A 21,403-nucleotide genomic window follows, 5' to 3' on the forward strand; every position below is an offset into this window, starting at 1 on the left:
CTGTTGCATTTTTCCAAGTGCACACACACACACAAATGCAACAAATACAATCGCAGCAAGCTTCAGGTTGGAGAGAGACTAATGGCAGCTTCAGTACAAAGAAAAAGGTCACTCTGCAAGTTATTTGTAACACTGAAATGGAGTTGCCAGCTATGATGCATGAGCATTATGCAATCTCCTTTAGGCTCAACCAAGCATTCAGCTTCCTGAAGCAGCTGAGCTGCGCTCAGGAAAATAAAGAACTTCCTTGCCGTGTACACTTGCCATTGAATTTATTAATATACGGGAGATCACAGATGATAAATCAAATATTTTGAAGTAGTTTATCTAAAGCAGCTCACACAGCAGAGAACGGTACGCTTGCACAATTAATTCAGAAGTTATATTTCACACGCTTGCCCAGAAATGCTCATAGCAGAAGCCAATGAATAAAAAGCTCAGTTTAATGTCATTTGCAAAATGAATTATGTACAAGCACAAGCTATGTTTTCATTGTGTGTATTTATAAATTTTAGGGCCCTGATTCTGCTCTTGTTTACAGCAGTGTAAACCAAATCACACACACATGACACTACTATAAGCACAAGAAGACCTGGTTATTTTAATAGGATTTAATAAATGGATTCCGTCACTGTAATAAGCCACCAGGTGAGAAGCGCACTGGTCTGACTGAGTTACACCGTACAGCCTGCGCTGTTCTGACTGAAAGGTGCTTTCTGGGGAAAAAAAACAATAAACCTCATGCCAAACCAAGTGTAAGAGTAGCTGCAGCACGTAAAATCTAGCGGAAAGCTTCAACTGTATTTCTGGGAGCAGATGAGGTTGTATCTTACCAGAGAGGCATTAAAGTAACTGTCAAAAAACAGGAGTAAAAACAGGGATGATACCCATGTTAGACTATGTTAGAAAGAACTGAACAACGTTCCTCTCCACGTCTCAGTTGCTCTAGTTTTAGTTGTAGAAGATATTAAGTATGTGAACAAAAATCTTTTAAAAAGTCTCCTACCTCATTATTTGGGTCTTGAATGACCTTATAAAGAGCTGGTACCAGTGGTTTTTTTCTGTGCAATGTAGCTGCATAGCTGGAAATTTGTGTTTCAGGTAATGCCTAAAGAAAAAAAAGCAAAAAGCGTTACCCTGATAAATCTAATGCTTTCAAGTATTAAAAGATCTCCACAAAAGGATCCAGTCTCGTCCCCAAAAATCAAGAAGAACGCCTGAAGTTCAGTACATTTTCAGACTCGTAACGTACTTCATTGAGTGCAAGTTCCGTATGAACAGCATTTGGTGCACATACCAACTTTCAGGGTTAAATCCAAAAGCAGTTTCAGATTTATCTTTCATAAAATCATTTGCTCCAGCTTGATACGAGGACTCTCTTTCTTGATATCCTGTGTTTAACAGGCACTTTTCAACGTTTTTACCAAATCCCCTCGAATTCTTTCAGAGGTGGGGATAATCTAGCACAAGCGTAGAGAGCCTGCAGTCCCCCAAGCAACCAGGCCTGTGGATTTTGCATCCTTGGCTCCCAACAAATTTCCAACAACAGCATGGAATGACTTATTGTGTATCATCCACGACGTGAGAAATTGCTAATTCTTCATTTTCATTTCATATCCGATTTCTTGTTTATGCGTTATCCTGTATTTCACTCAGCGTGATTATCAACATGCAAAAAAGCTTAAAAATCCTACAGTTCTTCATGACAAACCAATTTTATGCAGGTCATAGGGAAAAAAATCCAGCCAAATATTTTTCTTTAATATTTTTTAAAACTCCAAACATTTCTACTCGTTTTTTTTAAATGAAAAGTTGCCAAATAAGAAATTTGGGCAGCATTATCAAACTGTTACTTAAATTCTATCAGCCTGGTCTACACAGAAATACATGCTTTAAAGAAACATTGCTATAGCAGTGTTCTGCTCTACAGTCATAAACAATATGCATTGTGTATTAGGTACCAGCTGGCTCATTTACATAGACCTTCACATGCTTCGTGCATTTTAACAAGTTGAAAGATCAAGTAGTGAGTATTTAAAATGTTACGTATTGGCCGATTAAAGAAATGGATGTGTGGCACAAAGGCAGCGGCAGAGCTAACATTCATCCTCTCAGCTCACCTTGAATTCTGACAGCCATTCTTCCACGACACCTCGTTCTGATCCCAGCATTTTCTTCCTTCTTTTGCTTCCCTCTTACCTGAGAGGAGAAAAAAGAAGTTAAATGTGTTCTGACAGCAAAACTTAGTGTTATAAAACCCTACCACAATGAAAAGCTGTTGGCATATTCTCAGGAGAACTATGTAACCTCAAACCACAGGAAAAGCTGCATTTTGGACAACTGGTCCCATTTTCTAACAATGATTAAACTGTTCTCTTTAGACTTTTAGTCCAAAGTACTTCACATCAATGGGGAGGAGGAGAAAGAAGGATTCGGTGCTTCAGGCCAAATTGTACATTATTTAAGACAAACATATCACCCCATTCTTGCTCCCTTACCAAATATAGTACAAACAAAAGACAAGTGGAACAAAGTAAAGAGCATCATGGAACAAATAATGTGAGACCTTGGAATGACAGCTCCAGGTCCAGCTCCAAGTAAAACAGTTTCATAAAACCAGTCATTAGGAAGCCTAATAAGCAAACTTCACTCCTTAAGCTTTGCTCTTCAAGAATTTGGAGACTTCTTGTTCAAACGGCAAGATTTAGTTCTTCTAAAAACACGATGGAATTCTCAGAAACAAAAATTCACAAGGACAACTGTTGCTACATTCCATTTTATATACAATAGTCATTCTAACATCTTTTGAGTTCTCAGAAATGTAATTCCCAAGGCAATAGCAGGAATGTTTAAAACACAAGGACCAGACACCTGTGCTTGATGCTTAAAAAGCAACGAGGGTCATTTTGTCTTTCTGTGTGACCTCAGAACAGGGTGGCAACCCCTGGAAGTCATTAAGGTCCCAGACAATTTAAATCTGATGAAGTGAAATGAAGCTGTAGCCTAATACTAGAGAATAAAACCAGGGAATAGTGACCTGAAAAGTCATGGATGAAGGAGAGAGTAAAATGTAAGAGGGAGACGTACGCAGACAGTTAATGTTTCATCAAAGGTTTATTCTTGAGAGGCTAACAGGTTAACAGCTACCTGAACAGAAACAAGCAACAGAAAACCTGTCAAGGGACATGGTACTTCCAGAGATACTTTGGTCAATCTTTCTTTCCTCTCTTTTTTTAAGTTGATGCTGCTATATAACAATTCTGTGCAACGAAGCTGTCACGCACTGTCATATTTCCTTACCACATTTTTCCTAAAAACACACAACAGCTTCAAAGCCCTTTTTTTTTCTAATACTATTTCCTTCAATACAATCAACTATTTCTGAAGTTCTTTTAGCCTTAGCCCAGGATGGGGCAAAGAAACAAACACTTCCACAAGCAGATGAAAACAAGCTGAAGAATGCAACAAGCATCTTTAATCCCACAAACCCTTATGCTCGTCAACTACATACAAGCGTCAATAATATATGAAGTGCTACTATTTGCAGATTTTGTCATAAAATTTTTAAGGAAATGGCAGGTAAACATGAAGTGAATTACTGACTTTCTACAATTTTCTTTCGGATGTGTTTTGAAAACATAAAATGACACAACTAAGGAGATCTCTGCAGACAAAGGATTCCACAGACATCCTTTTGCAACAGGTGGGGAGACAGACAGGGACCAGTCAGCGGAATGAGACGGGGGGAGAAGCGAACTTAAAACACCACAGGACACGCTACAAAAGTTGAGATTTAGTTCACTTTGCCTGGGAAAAACAACCACCGCCACCACACACCAACACACACACAGAAAGACAGAAGCAAACCCAACATTCTTCTACAGAAAGTGTAACGTTTACCTCTTTAAAGAAGTCAGTTTTCTAAAGGAGGAAGAGGAGGAGGAATGCAGCAGTTTTTCAACCTGAGATGCATTTGTCAAGCCTTCAAGTGCTGCCCCTTTTGCTGAAAGGTGAAAAGAAACTCTGATGATCACAAAGTAAGGAGAAATACAGTAAAGCAAGCAGTAATATATATATATTTTTGGCCTTAAAATGTGAAGTTTATCAAATCCACTAAAGCACATCTGGGTCCTTCAGTAACAAAGCAATCTGTCATTCAATTTGCTTGTCACCTGCACGGCAAACTCCGATGTACCCACAGTCCCCAGGAACAGAAAACTGGAGCACTTCTTACAAAGAACAGTGCAAGAAAGATGCCAGGGAAAGGAAACGGTAGGTACTTTATAAAAAGCGGGCTGGATCAATACTCCACCTTTGGAGAACATATACTTCTGAAATCGAATATATTCAAGGCTCTTCCTTACTCTCACTGCTCTTAATACATATTCCTCACAAAGCCAAAATTGCTAACTGATGACATACAGATTTTTAAACACACACAGGAGAACCAAAAGACAAATTTATTTATTTACGTTCTTATCAGTTGCCTCTTGTTATTATCAGGCATGCATCTCCAAGACAGAATATCAGGTCTATGAGTGGATTCAGGACTTCTAGAAGTTTCCTGAGTGTTATAATACAACATGGTAGAAATAACCTTTACATCCCAACACGGTATCCGATATCCAGTGCTCTCCAGATATACCATGGGGTCCCAAACAGCTCCCAGCTATTACACCTGCTGCCTGTAGGTTCAGTTGTACCTACCCCACTGTCCCGAGTATCAAAACCAAAGATACAAACCCAGGAATTATGCTTAAAAACAAATCCCCCTTCTCTTTACACCCCAGCAATATGTATGAAACCACAACACAGCTCCAACAAGAAAGCAAAACGGGTATTTGATAAAGCTCCACTGAGCACCAAATACTACTATGTATTTTAAGTATATTAAGTCGTATATATTAAGTGTTGTTTGCCCAACACAAGGAGAAGATTAAGCAAGCTAATTGTTGCAGAAATAAGGAAACGCACAAGGTTATCAAGAAACACATGCATCAGGCCAGGAAAAACGTGGTAGCTCAGAGAATACTGCAAACAAGTGAAACCAATGAACTGAATAATCAGCAATTCTCCTAAGTCAGGATTTAGCTCGACGTATCTAAAGAAATGACAAAACCGCCAAGAGTCGCAAGAATGATTCAAGTGCCTTCCTGCAAACGCCATGGAGATCCCAATGTTGCTGCTACGCTAAGTCACAAATGCCAAGTACACTGTTGCTTTGTGTGGTTGCTTATATAAATACAACTAGTTGTTCTGACACTTCCAGAATGTTTTTGATGGGGTGTACATTAAAGACCAATAATATGAAGTATAGCCCAGGAGGAAAAGTACCTTATCCTCCTTTGCTCATGTGGCTTTGAGAGGACGTACGCATATAGCTCTGCTATATCAACTCAGAAGCAGCCCACTGGTAGGGAACAGACTGCCTTAGCTTATGGAATTACTGGCTGTACTGCTTCTCATAGAACTTGTTTAGAAACTGCTTATATGTACATAGAACTCACTCAGCATAAGCCAGTGTGCTCAGCATAACTTCTGCAAGCTGTGAACCTCTGAACTTTCTGCTTCGTTAAGCAAAAAGGCCTCAGAGGCTCCGAGCTGGAAGATCCGGGAGCTGCGGCCCTGGAGAGAAGTGAAGGTCCAGAACGGGTCCCACAGAAGTTGGGCCAGAAGAATGCTTTGGCCATTACCAAGAACTTGTTTTCTCCAGCTGTGGGTGCAAGATAACAACCGAATGTCAGAACTTCACTTGCCGGCCCCCCCGACACCAATGCAGAGATGCAACGGAGCACAGGGAGACCCCAGCGCGCATTTCGCAACGGGCTCCGAGAGCCGCTCGGCGCTGGGGGCTCGGACTGGGGGCGTCACTGCCCAGGTTGTGCTGCTGAGGGTCCCTCCTCAGGAGGCACCAGCTCCAGCTGCTCTGTGCTGGGCCTTGGTAAATCATTCATTTCACAAGAACTTCTGGAATCCACGCCCGAGTCTCTGCTGCAGGAAACCTGGGGAAAAGGAACTTCCCTAACACTCACACCTATTTCAGCTACAATTACTAGATGGAGTTTAGGACAAATCATCTTTCCCTTTCAAATTATCAGCCTGGATATTAAAACATTTGTAAGGACTGGTCCAGAGAGGCAAGACAGCGAGGCCACGGACTCACAGTGCTGCTCACCCCCAGCTCCGCTGGACCTTTGGGGGCCAGGGAAGGAAGGAAGGAAAACTGTATTTATCTCAAGCACCATGTGGGTGTGTCTCTAAAATAAACTGGTTCAGCTGCATTAAGTCCCGTGCATATTTATTCCGAGTTGAAGCAGCCTGAACTAAAAGTATTGACTTTCACTTCCAGAGTGTTCATGTTTCTTCCAAAGCAAACAAAATACAGGGAATGTAAAAAGATTTCTCATGTTTATTTTATAAAGACCTCATTATTTTTTTCTACTATGTTTCAAAAGATCTAATAACATGTAGGAGCCATAATAACAGAAATTTAGTTATTACTAACTGTAATAATTAAATGTACTAAAATGAAAATTAAGTTACCAAGAGACTGAAATACCATGAGATTATGTTAGATTCCCATTTTAAAGATACCTTTCCTATAATTCACCATTCTCTATATTATTATCTGAAAATATCAGTCTGAAATAAAACATATTACAGTAATATACCATCAGAACAATGAAACATAAAACCCAGATAACTGCCCAAGAACTCCTGACTCCCACAGTAATAGACATGAAAAAGAGTTTAATCAACTTCTCTCAGAGAGTACGTTTTTCAGTTCCATTTAGAGTAAAAACATGCTGACTAAATACTATTTACCAGTCTGCATTTAAACCACTAGCCAAGGTCAATTTGCAACAGCAAAATGATTATCCAAATAATCAGAGCCAACAGCTCTCCCTCTACGGATGTACCAACTGTCACAGTGAGGATTACAGAGAAAAGAAGCGCTCCTCATTAGATATTAATGATTGTTGACATTTACGCAGATATGACTGTTTGAGTACGCAGAGGTTTTTTGGTTGGTGGTTTGTATTATGTTTGAGTTTTTCGCTTGTTTTAAAGAAGCCAGGATTCTATACTGGCTTCAAAATCCACAGGGAGGTCACATAAATGCACTTCAAGAATGAGTTCCTTTTTTTTTTTTGCCATTACATACTAAATATCATGACATATATAATGTAATTGGGTCCCAGCTGCATGATGAATGACAATATTATATATTTTTATGTCAAAGACTATAACATTTTGCAATTAAAACCTGGACTGTCTTAACAAGAATCACAGAATCGACTGGGTTGGAAAAGCCCTCAGAGATTATCCAGTCCAACCCTTGGTCCAACTCCAGCCCATTGACCAGATCAGGACACTGAGTGCCATGTCCAGTCTCAGTTTACAAACCTCCAGGGCCGGTGAGTCCAGCCCCTCCCTGGGCAGCCATTCCAATGCCTGACCGCTCTCTGCACAGAATTGCTTTCTAACATCCAGCCTCAATTTCCCCTGGCAGAGCTGAAGCCCATGGCCCCTTGTCCTATTGCTGATGCCTGGGAGAAGAGCCCAATCTCCACCTGGCTAGAACTGCCCTTCAGGTAGTTCTAGAGAGTGCTGAGTGCACCTCTAAGCCTCCTCTTCTCCAGACTAAACAAGCCCAGCTCCCTCAGCCTCTCCCCATAGGGCTTGTGTTCAAGTCCCTTCCCCAGTCATGTTGCTCTTCTCTGGACCCTCCAGCACTTCAATCTCTTTCCTGACCTGAGGGGCCCAGCACTGAACACAATACTCCAGGTGTGGCCTCCCCAATGCAGAGCACAGGGGAAGGATCACTGCCCTTGTCCTGCTGACCACGCTGGTTTGGATACAGGACAGGACACCACTGGCCTTCTTGGCCACCTGGGCACACTGATGGCTCATGTTGAGCTTCCTGTCCATTAGTCCCCCGGGTCCCTTTCTGCTCTCCAGTCACTCTCTGCCCAGCCTGGAGCGCTGCAGGGGGTGTTGTGGCCAGAGTGCAGGACCCGGTACTTGGCCTTGTTGAACTTCATCCCATTGGAATCAGCCCAAAGAAGAACAAAGCTTCAAGCTGCAGCATCTTTGCGGCACCGCTCATCCAAGAGAACATGACAGGTTGACCGCAGGTCTAAGAGAATAGACAACTCAGCAATATAGCTGATTCTTCCAAGCTACATACACACTCCTCTTGTAGATGCAGTTCATTACTGAACATGGGAAGAAGTGTGTTTAAAGAAAGATTTTTCCAGGCTTGTGTAAAAATAGTAGCATGGAAAGCATCAAGAATGCATCCCTACTATGAACTAAACCTACATTCAATTCCTTTGATCCAGAATGTTCACAGCTTCGTAACAAAAGCACCTTTGTTAAATAAAATTAACACCCTGGGAAGCAGAATGCATAAAAGACAACATGAGATAAGGTGGTTGGAACTACATAGGAAAAACGCTTCCCCACCACACACACACTTCAACGAGACAATAAAAAACCAATTTGAACTTCTCATGATGAGTTAATTCATGAATGCGAAGGTTTAAAAGACCAAATTTAAAAAAAAAAAAACCCTGGGCAATACATTCACTGGCTTAATGAAAACATCTGCTCAGGAATGTATCGGCAGCCAAGAAAGAAATCAAGATGTTTCATCACACAAAAGGGGTACAACGTAAATGTGAAAACATGCAAGTAGAGCATACAAAATTGATAATATGCTCTTATTTGAAATACCTGCCTACATTTGATTCAAGCAACGTAAAAAGAAGCATGTATAAGGCAGAAAAGTGGTCGCGAGCCAGTTAATGACAAAGATCGTGAAAAATAACTTCTGACCTGGGTATGGGAATAACTTTAAGAATTCAAATAAAAAAAGAAATCCATGTATTAGAAGCACATGGAATTAAGTGGTAGAGTAGGTAGAATGGATTTTTTTTGTAACATAGTAATACAAAATAAAACATTACAATGTACCAAGGTAGAAATGTTAGGCTGCTAACAAGTACGTTGTTTCTCATACTGTAAGACTAGGACTCATCATAAAATATCGGGAGGGCAATAAGAAGAGATTTTAGATAGATATTATAACACTTGTTTTACAAAACTACTTATTTTGTAGAACAAGAAGAGTTAAGGAGAAAACTTAGTGATGGTGTAAGCTAGCACTTACTTGATATACTGGACAAAATACTTCGCAGAGGAGCATCTCTGTCCTTAATTGCTCAGTAAACAGCCGCTTGCAGCTTCATGCCAAACTGTACTGAACAGCCATGGTGTGGTCCGATTTCCACACGGGAAAGGGGATTGACCCCGAGGCTAATCTGATCCCAAGAGAAAATAAGACCGGCCTTAGGAATGTTCAGTTTTGGTAGATTACTTCTGCGACTTTTTTAAAAGCACATGTATTATACTATATGTTTCTTATAATAAACATTTCACAAATGCCATTGAGACTCCCTTCTATCCATCTAAATAAATATATTATTCTATACTATACTATACTATTCTATTCTATACTATTCTATATAAATATATTATTCTATATTATTCATACTGTGAAGTCTATCACAATCTTATTTAATAAAGATTTATATAAGCTGCCATTTGGGAAAGGACATTCCAAATAAATTAAAACCCCGTTGTCCTCAACAAGGCAGAACTACAAGTGCAGCTTAATGCTGGAAACAGGTACGAGCCTCCTGCCAGAATTCTCCTGGCTCCACAGCAAGAGAAACAAAAACTTCTACAAGGTACAATATTGACAAAGGCAGAAAGAAACAAAACATTCTCTGGACAGTTATTAATTCAGATCATCAGCTCGAGCATCCCCTTCAATGGAAAGAGAGCCCTCTTCCAGCTCCAGTTCTTAGGTCATTTAATTGCAAGCTTAAGCAGACAGACACGCATTCCAACTTTAAAATATAAATGCTGACGTATTCTATATGTGGGATTTAGGTTGTCAGCCTTATTAGACAAGCCTTAGTCATGCAAAACAACTCGGATAAGACATTTCTTCCCTGCCCACTGACTCACTAGTAATAACCAAGCTAAACCCCCTTTCTTTTTGGATCCCAGCAGAGGAGGTGATGTGAAAATGATGGGAGAAAGCCTGACCGCAGGGAAGGGCCAGACAATGGACACCACGGCTGTAAATGTTCATGGGACCGCACTTGCACAGCAAGCTCCACTGCTTATCAAAAACGTCGCATCCATTTCAGCTGCTGCCAAAAAGGGTAAAGAAAAGACGCAGCCCATCTGTTCCAAAAAGCCTCCTCTAAGTCATTCTAAGCCCTAAATTATCTTCTGTGCCTTTCAAGCAGCAGAAGGCTCAGCTGTCAAACCTTCTCTCTTTCTACAGTTACTCCAGAGGAACTGTGCTTTGCAGATACAAAATTGCTGAAGACAAACAATTAGGGCAGTGTGGATGAAAATACAACACTGGAAATAGACACCTTGTAACAGAGCTTTCAAAATTATTTAAAAGCTGAGGTTTCCATTGAACTGCACAGAGTAGCTGTAGGAAGCTACGGAAGTCAGGGGACTACAGCAAAATTTAGGTCCTGTTTGCCGCACAAAGAACCTGAATAAAACACAACTGTACACTTGTAGCTATGTCCCTCTTTTAAGAGATCATGCAGTGAATGAAGCAGAAAAGAGTTAAGATGATTGAGAATGTGGAAGGAGGTATCTTCTGTATCCGAAGAAAGTACTTCTCTACTTCACTTACAGGATTTGGGAAACAGTAATATAATAAAGAAATTATACTGCAGCCTTAAATACAGCAAAACACATGGTAATAAATAAAATTAATAAAGACTTGACGCACTTAAAAATATATATATATCCACACACACACATAGATTAGCCATCGAAACGTTACCTTATTCTCCCAGCACCAGTTTCCCTAGAAACAACCTCATGTAGGCATCCTACACTGAACCTAAAACGTGCTCTTCTCGGGATCCCGTGTGATAACCCATCCTATGCGGGACAATACCAGCTCAGCCTCCCTTTGCATCCCTTCATATGCAATAACTCTTCCCATGCTCATTTGTCTGCAGCTCATTAATTTCTTTACTTACTAAAACGTTTCCATGCAAATGACTTTCCGTGTAACCCTACCTCTCCCAAACACCTTCCTGGTTCACAGTTTGGGTTCGTGAACTAGATTAAAAAAATCTACCAGCAAACTAACACTTGCAAAACCACAGTTAAGGGACACTCAGTGCTATGTACTAAAAATGAAGAGGCACGAGCTAGGAGAAACCTTGATAGAGAATTTCTGTGGGGACAAAAGCAAACAAAATTCAAATCCAAAACAAAACCACCACCAACAATAACTCAACAAAAACCCACAGCATCAAAAATCCCTCAGCACACTCTTCGGAACAGGACTGCAAGTGTTGTGCCGGGAAAGATCGCTCCCTCGCCTGCAAAGGAAAGAAACGCATGCAGAAACAGTTCTAGAAATACAAACTGGAGATTCTCCACAGCTTCCCATTTTTGAGCTGTAAAATCCTCACTTGATGGAAATAAATGTCTGTTACATTATGAAAACAGCCCTAAAAAATTAAGTCCTCTATCAATTCCAGACCAATAAAATATCAATACATATTTCTTGTTGCAGTGCCTGCTACCAACTGTAATTCACACAGACTGGAATTTAGGTTACATATTCATTAATTGGCCCAACCTCCTTTCCTCCAGCCTAAACATTCCCAGAGAGACGTAACCTAAAGGATCCGCTCCTGAAAGGAATGAAATCCCCCATTCTATAAAGCCCTCAGCTCCAGGAAGTAGAGTGTGAGTAACTGAAGCCGAGGCGACAGATGTTCCCTCCCCATCCATACACTTACACATCCATAAACTCTTCAATGAGTGGAATCTTCAAATTTAGCTGAATTCACTTCAGTTATATCTAAAATTATGTTGTATTACTGGTTTGAAAATGATACAGTAAAGAATACAAAGTTCCAACATAAACTTCCAAAGTCCATGAGCATCTATTCCTTTATTGCACAATGTCATACATTTCCTACGTGTGACTCAGATTCATCATTCACATTCAAGATGTACAGTTTTCAAGGATAAAATAATTCTGCTTGATATTCTAGTCTCACTTTTCCAATATAAGCTCCCAGACTTTAAAAAGCAAACTGAACAACAAATATAGTTAGGAACACCAGTGGGCTCAGCACTACCCATCAAGATGACACCAGAACAGCACCGATCTCTTGGGCTCGACCTAAGGGGACAGGCGAGGCAGCCAAGCCCTGCACACACAACACGAGGACTTTGTTCCCACAGAAATGCTGTCCCGAGCAGCAGAGGCCGCTTGCTGTTCAGGGGCAGTTTAGCATCAAGAATCCAGAAATATAGCATCAGCTTCAGCTTCCAGAGTTGAAGCTGTTCAGACCGTCGCTGACTTTACTACTTCCAGTTGTTACTTTACAGGAGGCAACTTGTCTTTTTCACTGTCAAACAGCTCCAATCTCACACTTGTTTTCTGCAAGTCAGAAAGGGATTTTAAGAACTGCAAAGGAAAATCTCACAAAATGAGAAGAGAAACACTGCTATCGTATATTGAGATTAATCAGATCGCACCATTCAGAACATCATTCCACACCTAAGAAGTAACACATGCTCCTGGCCACCTCAATTCTGTACAACACAATCCATTAAGAGCTACCTCAACAGCACCTCCCACGTAGTCGCGGCTGCTGATTAAGACTGTGCTACAAAAACTGATGCTCGTGACCAACCTGACTAACTTTACTGGGATTCCGCCAGAGCAAGAAATTCCACGGCCTGTGTTGGTGTGACAGCTACACCAGTTTCTCCTTCTGTCTTGGGATGAGTTTAATAATTAATCTTCACTGTTGAATAGTTAAACACAACGCATATTGTTTACACAGTTGTTATTCTTCCACTGTTAAACTAATATTAGAACAGAGACTGACCAGTTGTCAGTAAAGGCTAGTTTGTGTGTAGTGGTTGTTTTTTAAAACATATATTTTAAATAGTGAAGAGCACTAAGTTACTAGCATTTGTGGGGGTGTCGTATAGCCTTGATGACTTCAACTGAAATGCACAGTCCTGTTCCCCCATCAGACACTGCAGAAAGAGCAAGAGGCAGATATGAAATGCACGTGACTATTTTCATGCATTTTTCCCACTCATAGCCTGAACAGAACTAGAAGTTTTCTGTCCAATACTGTCCTAACGTACAGTCTGAAAGCAGGAGTCTTTCCAGATTGTGAAAAAATTCCAGATTTAGCAGGCAGCATTGAAAATCCATGAAGTTAGCTTCATGGGTACCCTTCCTCCTGGACGGAGGAATGGAATTTATTTAGACATGGTCAATTTTACAGTGTTGTAGGTTTCAAGGATCTTTTCTTGCACCCCAAAACAAACCAGCAGAAATTCTCATGGAGGCCTCGATGTTCCAAACCTCAGCCATTGTTACAGGACCTCACCCACAGAGAAGCTCTGAGGTTTTGTTTGTAACACTGAATAGTTTTCCTGCTAAAAACAAGCTTCAAAAGCAGTTGGTAGAACAGTGTTTTTCCTTCCTTCAAGTCTCCTGAGTAAATTTGCCTTTGGAAAAAATACTGAAGATGGCGTTGTATGCAAATATGCCATAGATGTGACAACAAATGCAGACTTTACTTACAGCAACATCACACACTTCAGAAAGCTATAAAGTCTGCATTCACAGAAACAAAGAGATAATAATCACCATCTATTCAAAGTCAACATACATTACTAAAGCAGAATGCCCTGGTAGTTCACAGAAATAGCAATAAAATAACTATTATGGAATTTTTGCATAAAGGCGGTACACGTAGGAAACAAAATTTCTATCAAAACCTACCCATTGGAATAGGAATTTGAAATACCTCAAAACTTGATAAAGCTGAAAACTCTTTAAGTGGTGATTATGTTTTCCTAGTCAGCATGATAATGTCCACTGAAGTTCTGTTCCTCCCTCTCTCTATAAGTCCAAAAAGCTATTCCCAAAATAAGCTTTCAAACAGAGTCTCTGGTAGGTTCCAAGCATGGGAGTGTCAGCAGCGCAAAGAGCAGTTGACCATCACACCCATGCACAAATCTGAATTTATCAGATGAAACGAGCATCTAGACGCACCCTCCTCCTCCTCACTTCGCTTTCCCTGAACTTCCTTCTGCTTTTCTCACGTCGAGCCCAGTGTTCTGTCCTTGGCACAGATCAATACCCACAAGTCTGAGAAATAAAAAACAACCTTTAACATCTGGTTAATTACATGTCGCCAAATAAAGCAAAGGGGACACACACGCACCAAAAAACGCCTTGTGACAATCACACAATGCTTAATTACACAATTTTGGAAGCAATTAGTACTGGCCACTGACCCTTAATTCAGCCTGGAATCCATGCACAGACCTTAACCTGATTAGGGCTTTGTGCACAACAAATGTGACATCCCACAGTTGCGCATTTGTTTTTCTGCTTTAGCATCACAAGTTTTACTCAATATTGAACTATCTAGGCAAAAAATGGTAAAATTCAAACAAAGTTACTGTATAGACATTACTATGGAATTTATTACAGCATCTCCAACTATTTTCCTAAAAACTCCAGACTTTAATTTTGGGCTGACTTGTCAAGTTAAAAACTAGACATAAAATACTAACATTTTAATTTAAATTTCAAAGGGAAATTAGTGCAGTAGGTTTAGTTTTGCTATGCAAACTAAAAATCAACTGCTAAAAGCCATAGCAGACCTCTAGTTAACTGAAAGGCCTTGGCCTGTATAGAGAGGGAAAAAGGAAAACATGCACTCTCTCGGAGCTTAGCACAGTGACTCCTGGAACACAAGATACCTGTGTGTAACGCAGTTGCCATTTGAATGATTTAAACACCCAGATGCCTCAAAACCACTTTTCTATGGCTGAAGTGACTGTAACAATCCAACAAGGTCTCATTCCTGATGAAAACATCACCTCATACTGCCATCTTGGCAAGAATTACCACAAATGTGGTTTAATAACTCCCAGAAACTTACAGATGCTGCTATATTGGAAACTATTGCACAGATGCGACATTGAGGAGAGACCATCAGGTACCATGGTTTGTCAGTTACATAACTGTCAATTAGAATTTGATACACACAACTAACAATCCAGAAGCAGCTTTGGACGCTCAGCAATTTTGTCTAAGGCCTGCTCTATGCTAAGAACAAGAAGCAAGCAGCTTAAAATAAAATCTCCGTGCACAGAAGGCACTAGTCATTTTTGCATTCCACACGGAACCCCCCTCCCTCTCCTCTGTGCCCATATTTAGCTCACGTCTCTATGCTGTTCTGGCTCCACCAAACACCTCAAAAAGAAAAAGCACCGGAACGTTCTCCACTGTTACACACAGAGAAAAAGGAGCTTTTCCTGGGATAAACCCTTCAGCAGCATGCCTTGCATTTCTGTGTAAAAGGGCATGGTGTTATTACTTAATCTCCTCAGTCACTTCTTGTGTAACTTCACTGAAGTAAATGGACTTTAACCCATCATCTGTCTATCCCACGGCTGTTATTAAAACACTTGGAGTTTGAAAAGATACTAACACCCCCTCTCACTCTTACGCTATCACCGTTGTACAAAGAAAGACTCATGCTATCCAGACTTACTTCTAGCTACAAACACAAGCGTTTTGTCTCCTGAAGTTCAGTTTTACGTATTTTGGCAAAGCAGCATCATCAGGACAGAAGCCTGGAAATTCACACCCTGACCTTCATTTGGCAGAAGCAAATATAAATCTTAGGATTGGCTTCAGCTGTGCCAGAAGCATGAAGAATTGTCACCTGCAAATAAACCAGATGGTGGAATTACGGGTGTAGCTTCCACATGGGGCATATTGCTCATAAGATGTCAGATCTTCAAAAAGTTCATGTTTAAAAATCTCTAAGAAAAAAATTCTAGCTAATTTGTATTCACATGCAGGAAATATAATATTTAAATGTACAGAGACAAGCTCACTTAAGCTATTTCTATAATAAAATCTGTTACACTTATGCCCACGTGTCTCTAAACATCTTGTGCTTTGGCTATTTAGAAAAGTTGCTATGAGCCTCTTCAGAATTTTTTCTAAATGAAATTTTCTCCCTCATGGCCCCGTTCCAAATCAGAACAGAAGCAGGCGTGCAGAGGGGATGCTCTCCAGCCTCTCCTCAAGCTCAAGATATCCTCAAACCTAAAGGGAGACAGAAAGCATAAAGCGGAAAATGAGATGAGGAGATGGAAGAAGAAACAGACACCAGAACTCTGAGAAATAACCAGCCTGTTTGAACCAAAAGGAAATAGATGAGGCCAGGAAGGAGAAAAACACAAGCAAACTTTCCACGTTTCACCTCATTATCTTTCATCCCAATATCTTCTCAGCTGAATGGCCACGAAATGTCCAGGTCAGACATGGCACTGAAATATAATTCAGAGGAACAGCAACATCTAACTATTTAAAGAACTCATGAACCATACATAACACAGACATCGACAGAGAAGACCTAACCACTTTGCCGAAGAATCACTCTAAGTAAAATAAAAACAGAGAAAGATTCGTTAAATTATGGAGATTACACACAAGAACATGGATAGCATTTCTGGACTGCAAAATTCACTTTCAAACACATGTATCACTTGCACAATATTAAATGAGATGTCATTAAGTACTCTGTCATGTAGGGGAAAAAAAGAGGCACAAAAACCCATAAAAACCAAAACAGAATACACAGAAAGAGTGCACGCCTGGAGAAGTGTTTTAACAGGCTTGAGCTGCTCCAATCATCTCCATCAGGTCCTGTGCTGAACAATGTCATTCAATCAGGGCACTCGGCATTTTCCAAGTAACGATATTCAGTACTGAGAGAAAAGTGAATAAATAAATAGACAGATAAATAGTTTACCACTTTGCAAATTATTCACCTGACATTTACGTCACTACCCCAGTGGGATCTCCTTCCAAATGTCTCTGGTGCTCTACTTTCACACAAAAGGAAGACAATACAGTTGAATACAATCCATATAGCTCTACCAAATTGTACCAGGAGGTCAAGGCTGCAGACCTGACACAGACAGCGGGCAGCAGGAACAAGCTGGACTGCCTGCATGTGGGAATGTAAGAAGTTCCAGTTAAACAGAAGAAAAACCTTCTTTGGCACGTGGGTGTTTAAACACTGGAACAAGTCACCCAGAGAGGCTGTGGAGTCTCTGGAGATCTCAAAATGCAGCTGGGCAATGTCCTGAGGAACCTGCCCTGGCTGGCCCTGCTCTGAGCAAAGGGGTTGAACTACGTGATCGCCATAGGTCCCTTTCAAGCTCAAGCATCCTGCAATTCCCTTTTAAGACTCTCTACTAGTGCCAAAGAAGAAGACAGAAGACAGAATCAGTAAAAAACAATAGATCATTCTGATAATACCTGACAACTGCAAATCTTTCTTAAAGTCATCATCTCTGCTTTATAGGTAACTTTACAGACTACATGAAAGGCCTGAATGATTTACACAACTCAGAAGTTCAGGTTTCCTGCAACACAACTGTGCCTGAAATTTGATCCATTACAAGCAAATAAATGCAAAGGAAACACTATGGAAAACAGCATTAAATGAAGAATTCCTTCTCATAACTATTCTATTTGGAAATGAAAATAACCGATTGAAGTAGCAAGTCAGACTGTGCTGTCGGCAGCTGTCTCTGCTTAGAGCAGCTCCTCCTGCCAAGAGCCACAGGACTTGTTCTGAAACGATCCCTCCAGCAGCACAATGTGCTTCACCAGGAGTCACCGGGGGAAGCCTCCGGCTCCACTTCCTGATACCAGTCCATATTTTCATATAAGGAAGAAGCATAAAGAAAATGAGTGGAATCTAAAATTATTTTCCTGCCCAGACAAGTGTTGGAGTAAACACATTACCCTGATCTTTAAAGATTCTAAACTCCTATTAGCTGCTTGGGAAAGGGCCAAACAGTTCTGCCCCTCCTTGTCCAGAAAACAGGGAGTATCACATGAAGTTCTCAGATAACAGGTTCAAAACACAAGAGAGGAATGACTTATTCACACAACACATGAGGTATGGTGCTTACTGCTAGAAAACACGGGAGATGCAAACACCACACACAGGCTCAAGAGTTTTTTAAAATTAAGTCTATCCATAGAATAAAAATCCATACAAAACATCACCCCCAGTGAGAGAGCTGACGTAAGCAGTAACCCTGTATGCCGGCCTGGAAAAGAGCATGAGAATAAAGCACCTGCTGTCAAATTCTGCTTAGCTGTGGGAGACAAGCGGGACTGGAAACAATGGTCCTGTCACACACCAGGATCTCGGGGCTTTAGGCTTCAAGAGAGAACAGCACATTAGCCCAGTATGGCTGTTCCTCTGAAGAATGGTCTTTGGGTTGCCAAAACAGACAAACAAACAAAAAACCAACACAGAAAGAAACTAAGACTACTGGTGCAGCACATCATTTCTCCAAAACAGCAGTGAAACAGTGGCTTAAGATGATATCCATAAAATATTCAGCTCTCTAATGATGCCTGAGAAGATAATTTGCTTCCCCACTTTTCACAGACTTTTTCAAAAACATCCAAAGAAACTAAGGTGGACTAAAGAAAGATCTTTTTGATTGGTGTTGAAATTGAAGCAGGACTGACCATTTATTCAAACGGCAAAAGGCTTCCAATGACTTACAAATGACTACCAATAGAAAGCCAGAGAAAGTAACACACAATTTCAGGAAAAAAAGATGCAGTATTTAAGTAGTTCAAATATATATTAAGATACTGAAGGGGAGAAACAAACAATACGAACCACCACACACAAACAAAATCCACCAACCCCACAACCCCTTTTGTCCTCTCAAAACTGCAAATACTTCAAGTCTGTCAGTCACACGGCTCTCTACTCCAGAAAACAATCCTGACGAGCGTCCCACCAAACGGTCCAGTGCTAGAGAGAATATCATACGCACACCCAGAGAAGAGCAGCACCCATAATCTATGCCACAGTCTGCTAATCCAGAATGCACATCAACACAAATTTCTGGAAACACCGGCTTTTGAAATCTATTCAAAAAAAACCTGCCACCTTGCTCCCGCCTAGCAACATAAGCAGGAATCCCAGCAAATCATAGCTAGCGTGGCTGGATACATGCCAACCTAACTGTATCATAGAACACTTAATCTGTTCAGTAATTATCAGTAATTATCACCACCATGAACAGTACAAAAAAAGCAACTGAATAAGCCACAAAAAGTACTTATTATTTGCACATGGAGTCCCAATGACCTTCCCTTCCTAAAGGACACCTGGCATTTTTTCTACACAAAATGAACATTTATTTTCTTTATGTTCGTTCTTTGTGCGTACTATTTATTTCTTCAGATGGACATTGTAATCATGATGACGTTTCCTTCTCAAAAACAGGTCGTGGCAAGACTGTAAGCCCCCTTGAAATTATGCAGACTCACTTATTTGGTGAAGATACAGCTTCAAAAAGCCTGCTGTATTTCCCAAAAGATCACATCCCTCCTATTTGCAGTCTTATTTTGAACAGAAAGGGTATGGTCCACGCTGAAAAAAAAGGAAATTTAGGAAGCAAAACATTAAGCAACCTCATGGTAGAGTGAATCTATCTAATGCAGTTTTCCTATTTAGAGATTTGATGTATGTGGGTCTGGGGAAACAGCTACTTCGAACACCATTGAGCACACTGCTCTGCTACGATTCCATTTGATTGTGACAGGTCACACAAAGTCAATAAGTCTGTGCTCAGAACTGACCATTCACGATGACAGACTCAGCGACACCAGCCAAGTGTGGCTCCACGCATCAATAGTCAAGCCATGCTTCCAAGCACTGAGAAACAAACAAAATAAACAAACAAAACTTCAATAAATCCAAGGCTTTGCATTTTTCCTTCAAAAAATAAAACCACGGTTTCTGGTACCTAACACGTCTGTGGGTCACTGGCAATATTCTTTCTGAGGAAAATATCAGCGTTCCACAGTAACAGCCAGACTTCGAACACATACCCATTAACCTTCAGTCACAGTAAGAAACAAGAAATACTTCACAGGTATCTGACGGAGCTTTGCACTGTGTAAGACAGAGATTTAACTCCCAGGTACCTCACAAACCAAGAGCCCTCCTGCAATTCCACCTTGAATACGTGACAGAAAAGCAAACGTCTCCTCTCACCCTGACACTGCAACCCCAGAGCAGCAGACTGCTCCAAACCTTGCAGACTTTAGCTCCCCGTGAAAAACATTCAAGGCTGAAAGCAGACAGAGGCAGTCTGGGTGAAACAGATGGCACGCTATTTAGAACAGTTTCGCTGTTATTAACACGATCATGGCATTCCTCCTGGAACTCTTCTCATGCACTCCCAATGTCCCTATAAAAAACAAACCTGAAACCCAGCAGCAGCTTTACATCAGGATATTAACAACCAAAACAAGGCACTGCAGCCAGTCCTAAAATTCTGTCAGCATGACGCTATAAACCACCGTTTATTCTCATCCTTACAAGAGCATTAGAAATTAATAACAGAGTTTGTATTCTGCTATAAAGAAAGAGTGTTACTGTATCATCCACAATCAAGGAATGATTTAAGCCTTTATATATCACTGGCTGAGTAGTTAACTTTTACCAGTTTCTTTTTAGGTAAAGAGGACTACACACTCAAACCTTAAGGAGCATAAAAAATAATTATCCACATACGAACGCAAGCAACACTTGATAATTACACAGCATGTGAAACGGTGAGCTCCCCGGAGCCGGGTGCTCAATGGAACCGAGCAGCACCTCCCTCCAGAGCCGCTGTCAAGAGGATCCCCACCCTCCCAGGGAATTCCCAGCCTGCACTCACCCTCCAGCGCAGCCCCGGACCAGGGGTGTCTCCCGCCTCTCCTGCGGACACAAACAGCGGCGCTTGTTTAAGACTCATCCCCTGAGAGCCACAGCTCCGGTGCCGGTGCGAGCACCGCCGGCTTCCCCCGCAGCCCCCTCCCCGCCGAGGCGAACCCCGCGCTCCGGGCCGGGGGAGCGGGCCCGCGGCTTTACATAACGGCGGGTGCTGCCCCGCCCGCCGCCGGACGCGGGAGGGAGGGCCCGCGGGGGGCTCGCACCTCAGCGAGCGGCGCTGGCGGGAAGGGCAGCGCGGGGAAACAAGGGCCCCGCTCGCACACCCGGCACCGGCCAAGCCGCGAGGGCAGGGGCAGGCAAACCCGCCCGCCGGCCCGGCCCCGCCCGCCGGCCCTGGCTCCGGCTCCGGCACCGGCACCGGCCGCTCTCCCACCGCCCCCTCACCCGCCGCTCCTCCGCCGCCACCTCCAGCCGCTGGCAACTCCGCAGCTCAACAACGCGCCCGCCCA

General features: G+C 41.6%; 1 protein-coding gene across 7 annotated transcripts in view; it reads right to left on the reverse strand.

Moving 5' to 3' along the window:
• Window positions 1–21,373, reverse strand: part of HYCC2 (hyccin PI4KA lipid kinase complex subunit 2) — a gene marked incomplete at its 3' end in the record, with an annotated part of 49,436 nt that extends 28,063 nt beyond the window's left edge. For 4 of the 7 annotated variants that reach the window (XR_013922274.1, XM_080346737.1, XM_080346733.1 and 1 more), the window contains exons 1-4: window positions 20,899–21,212; window positions 3,901–4,003; window positions 2,121–2,199; window positions 1,007–1,108 (exon numbers count right to left, since the gene is read on the reverse strand). Coding sequence is in view for 6 of the 7 variants with exons in the window: in XM_080346737.1 (XP_080202863.1) it covers window positions 1,007–1,108; window positions 2,121–2,171 (153 nt within the window). Of the gene's footprint in view, window positions 1–1,006; window positions 1,109–2,120; window positions 2,200–3,900; window positions 4,004–19,810; window positions 19,872–20,898; window positions 21,213–21,338 lie in introns of those variants that run through there. The other 3 variants (XM_080346734.1, XM_080346735.1, XM_080346736.1) reach the window with 3 other exon arrangements.
• Between the last annotated feature and the right edge of the window lie 30 nt (window positions 21,374–21,403).

The sequence above is a fragment of the Nesoenas mayeri genome, assembly GCF_963082525.1.
Source record: "Nesoenas mayeri genome assembly, chromosome: 6".
Classification (NCBI taxonomy): Eukaryota; Metazoa; Chordata; class Aves; order Columbiformes; family Columbidae; genus Nesoenas; species Nesoenas mayeri.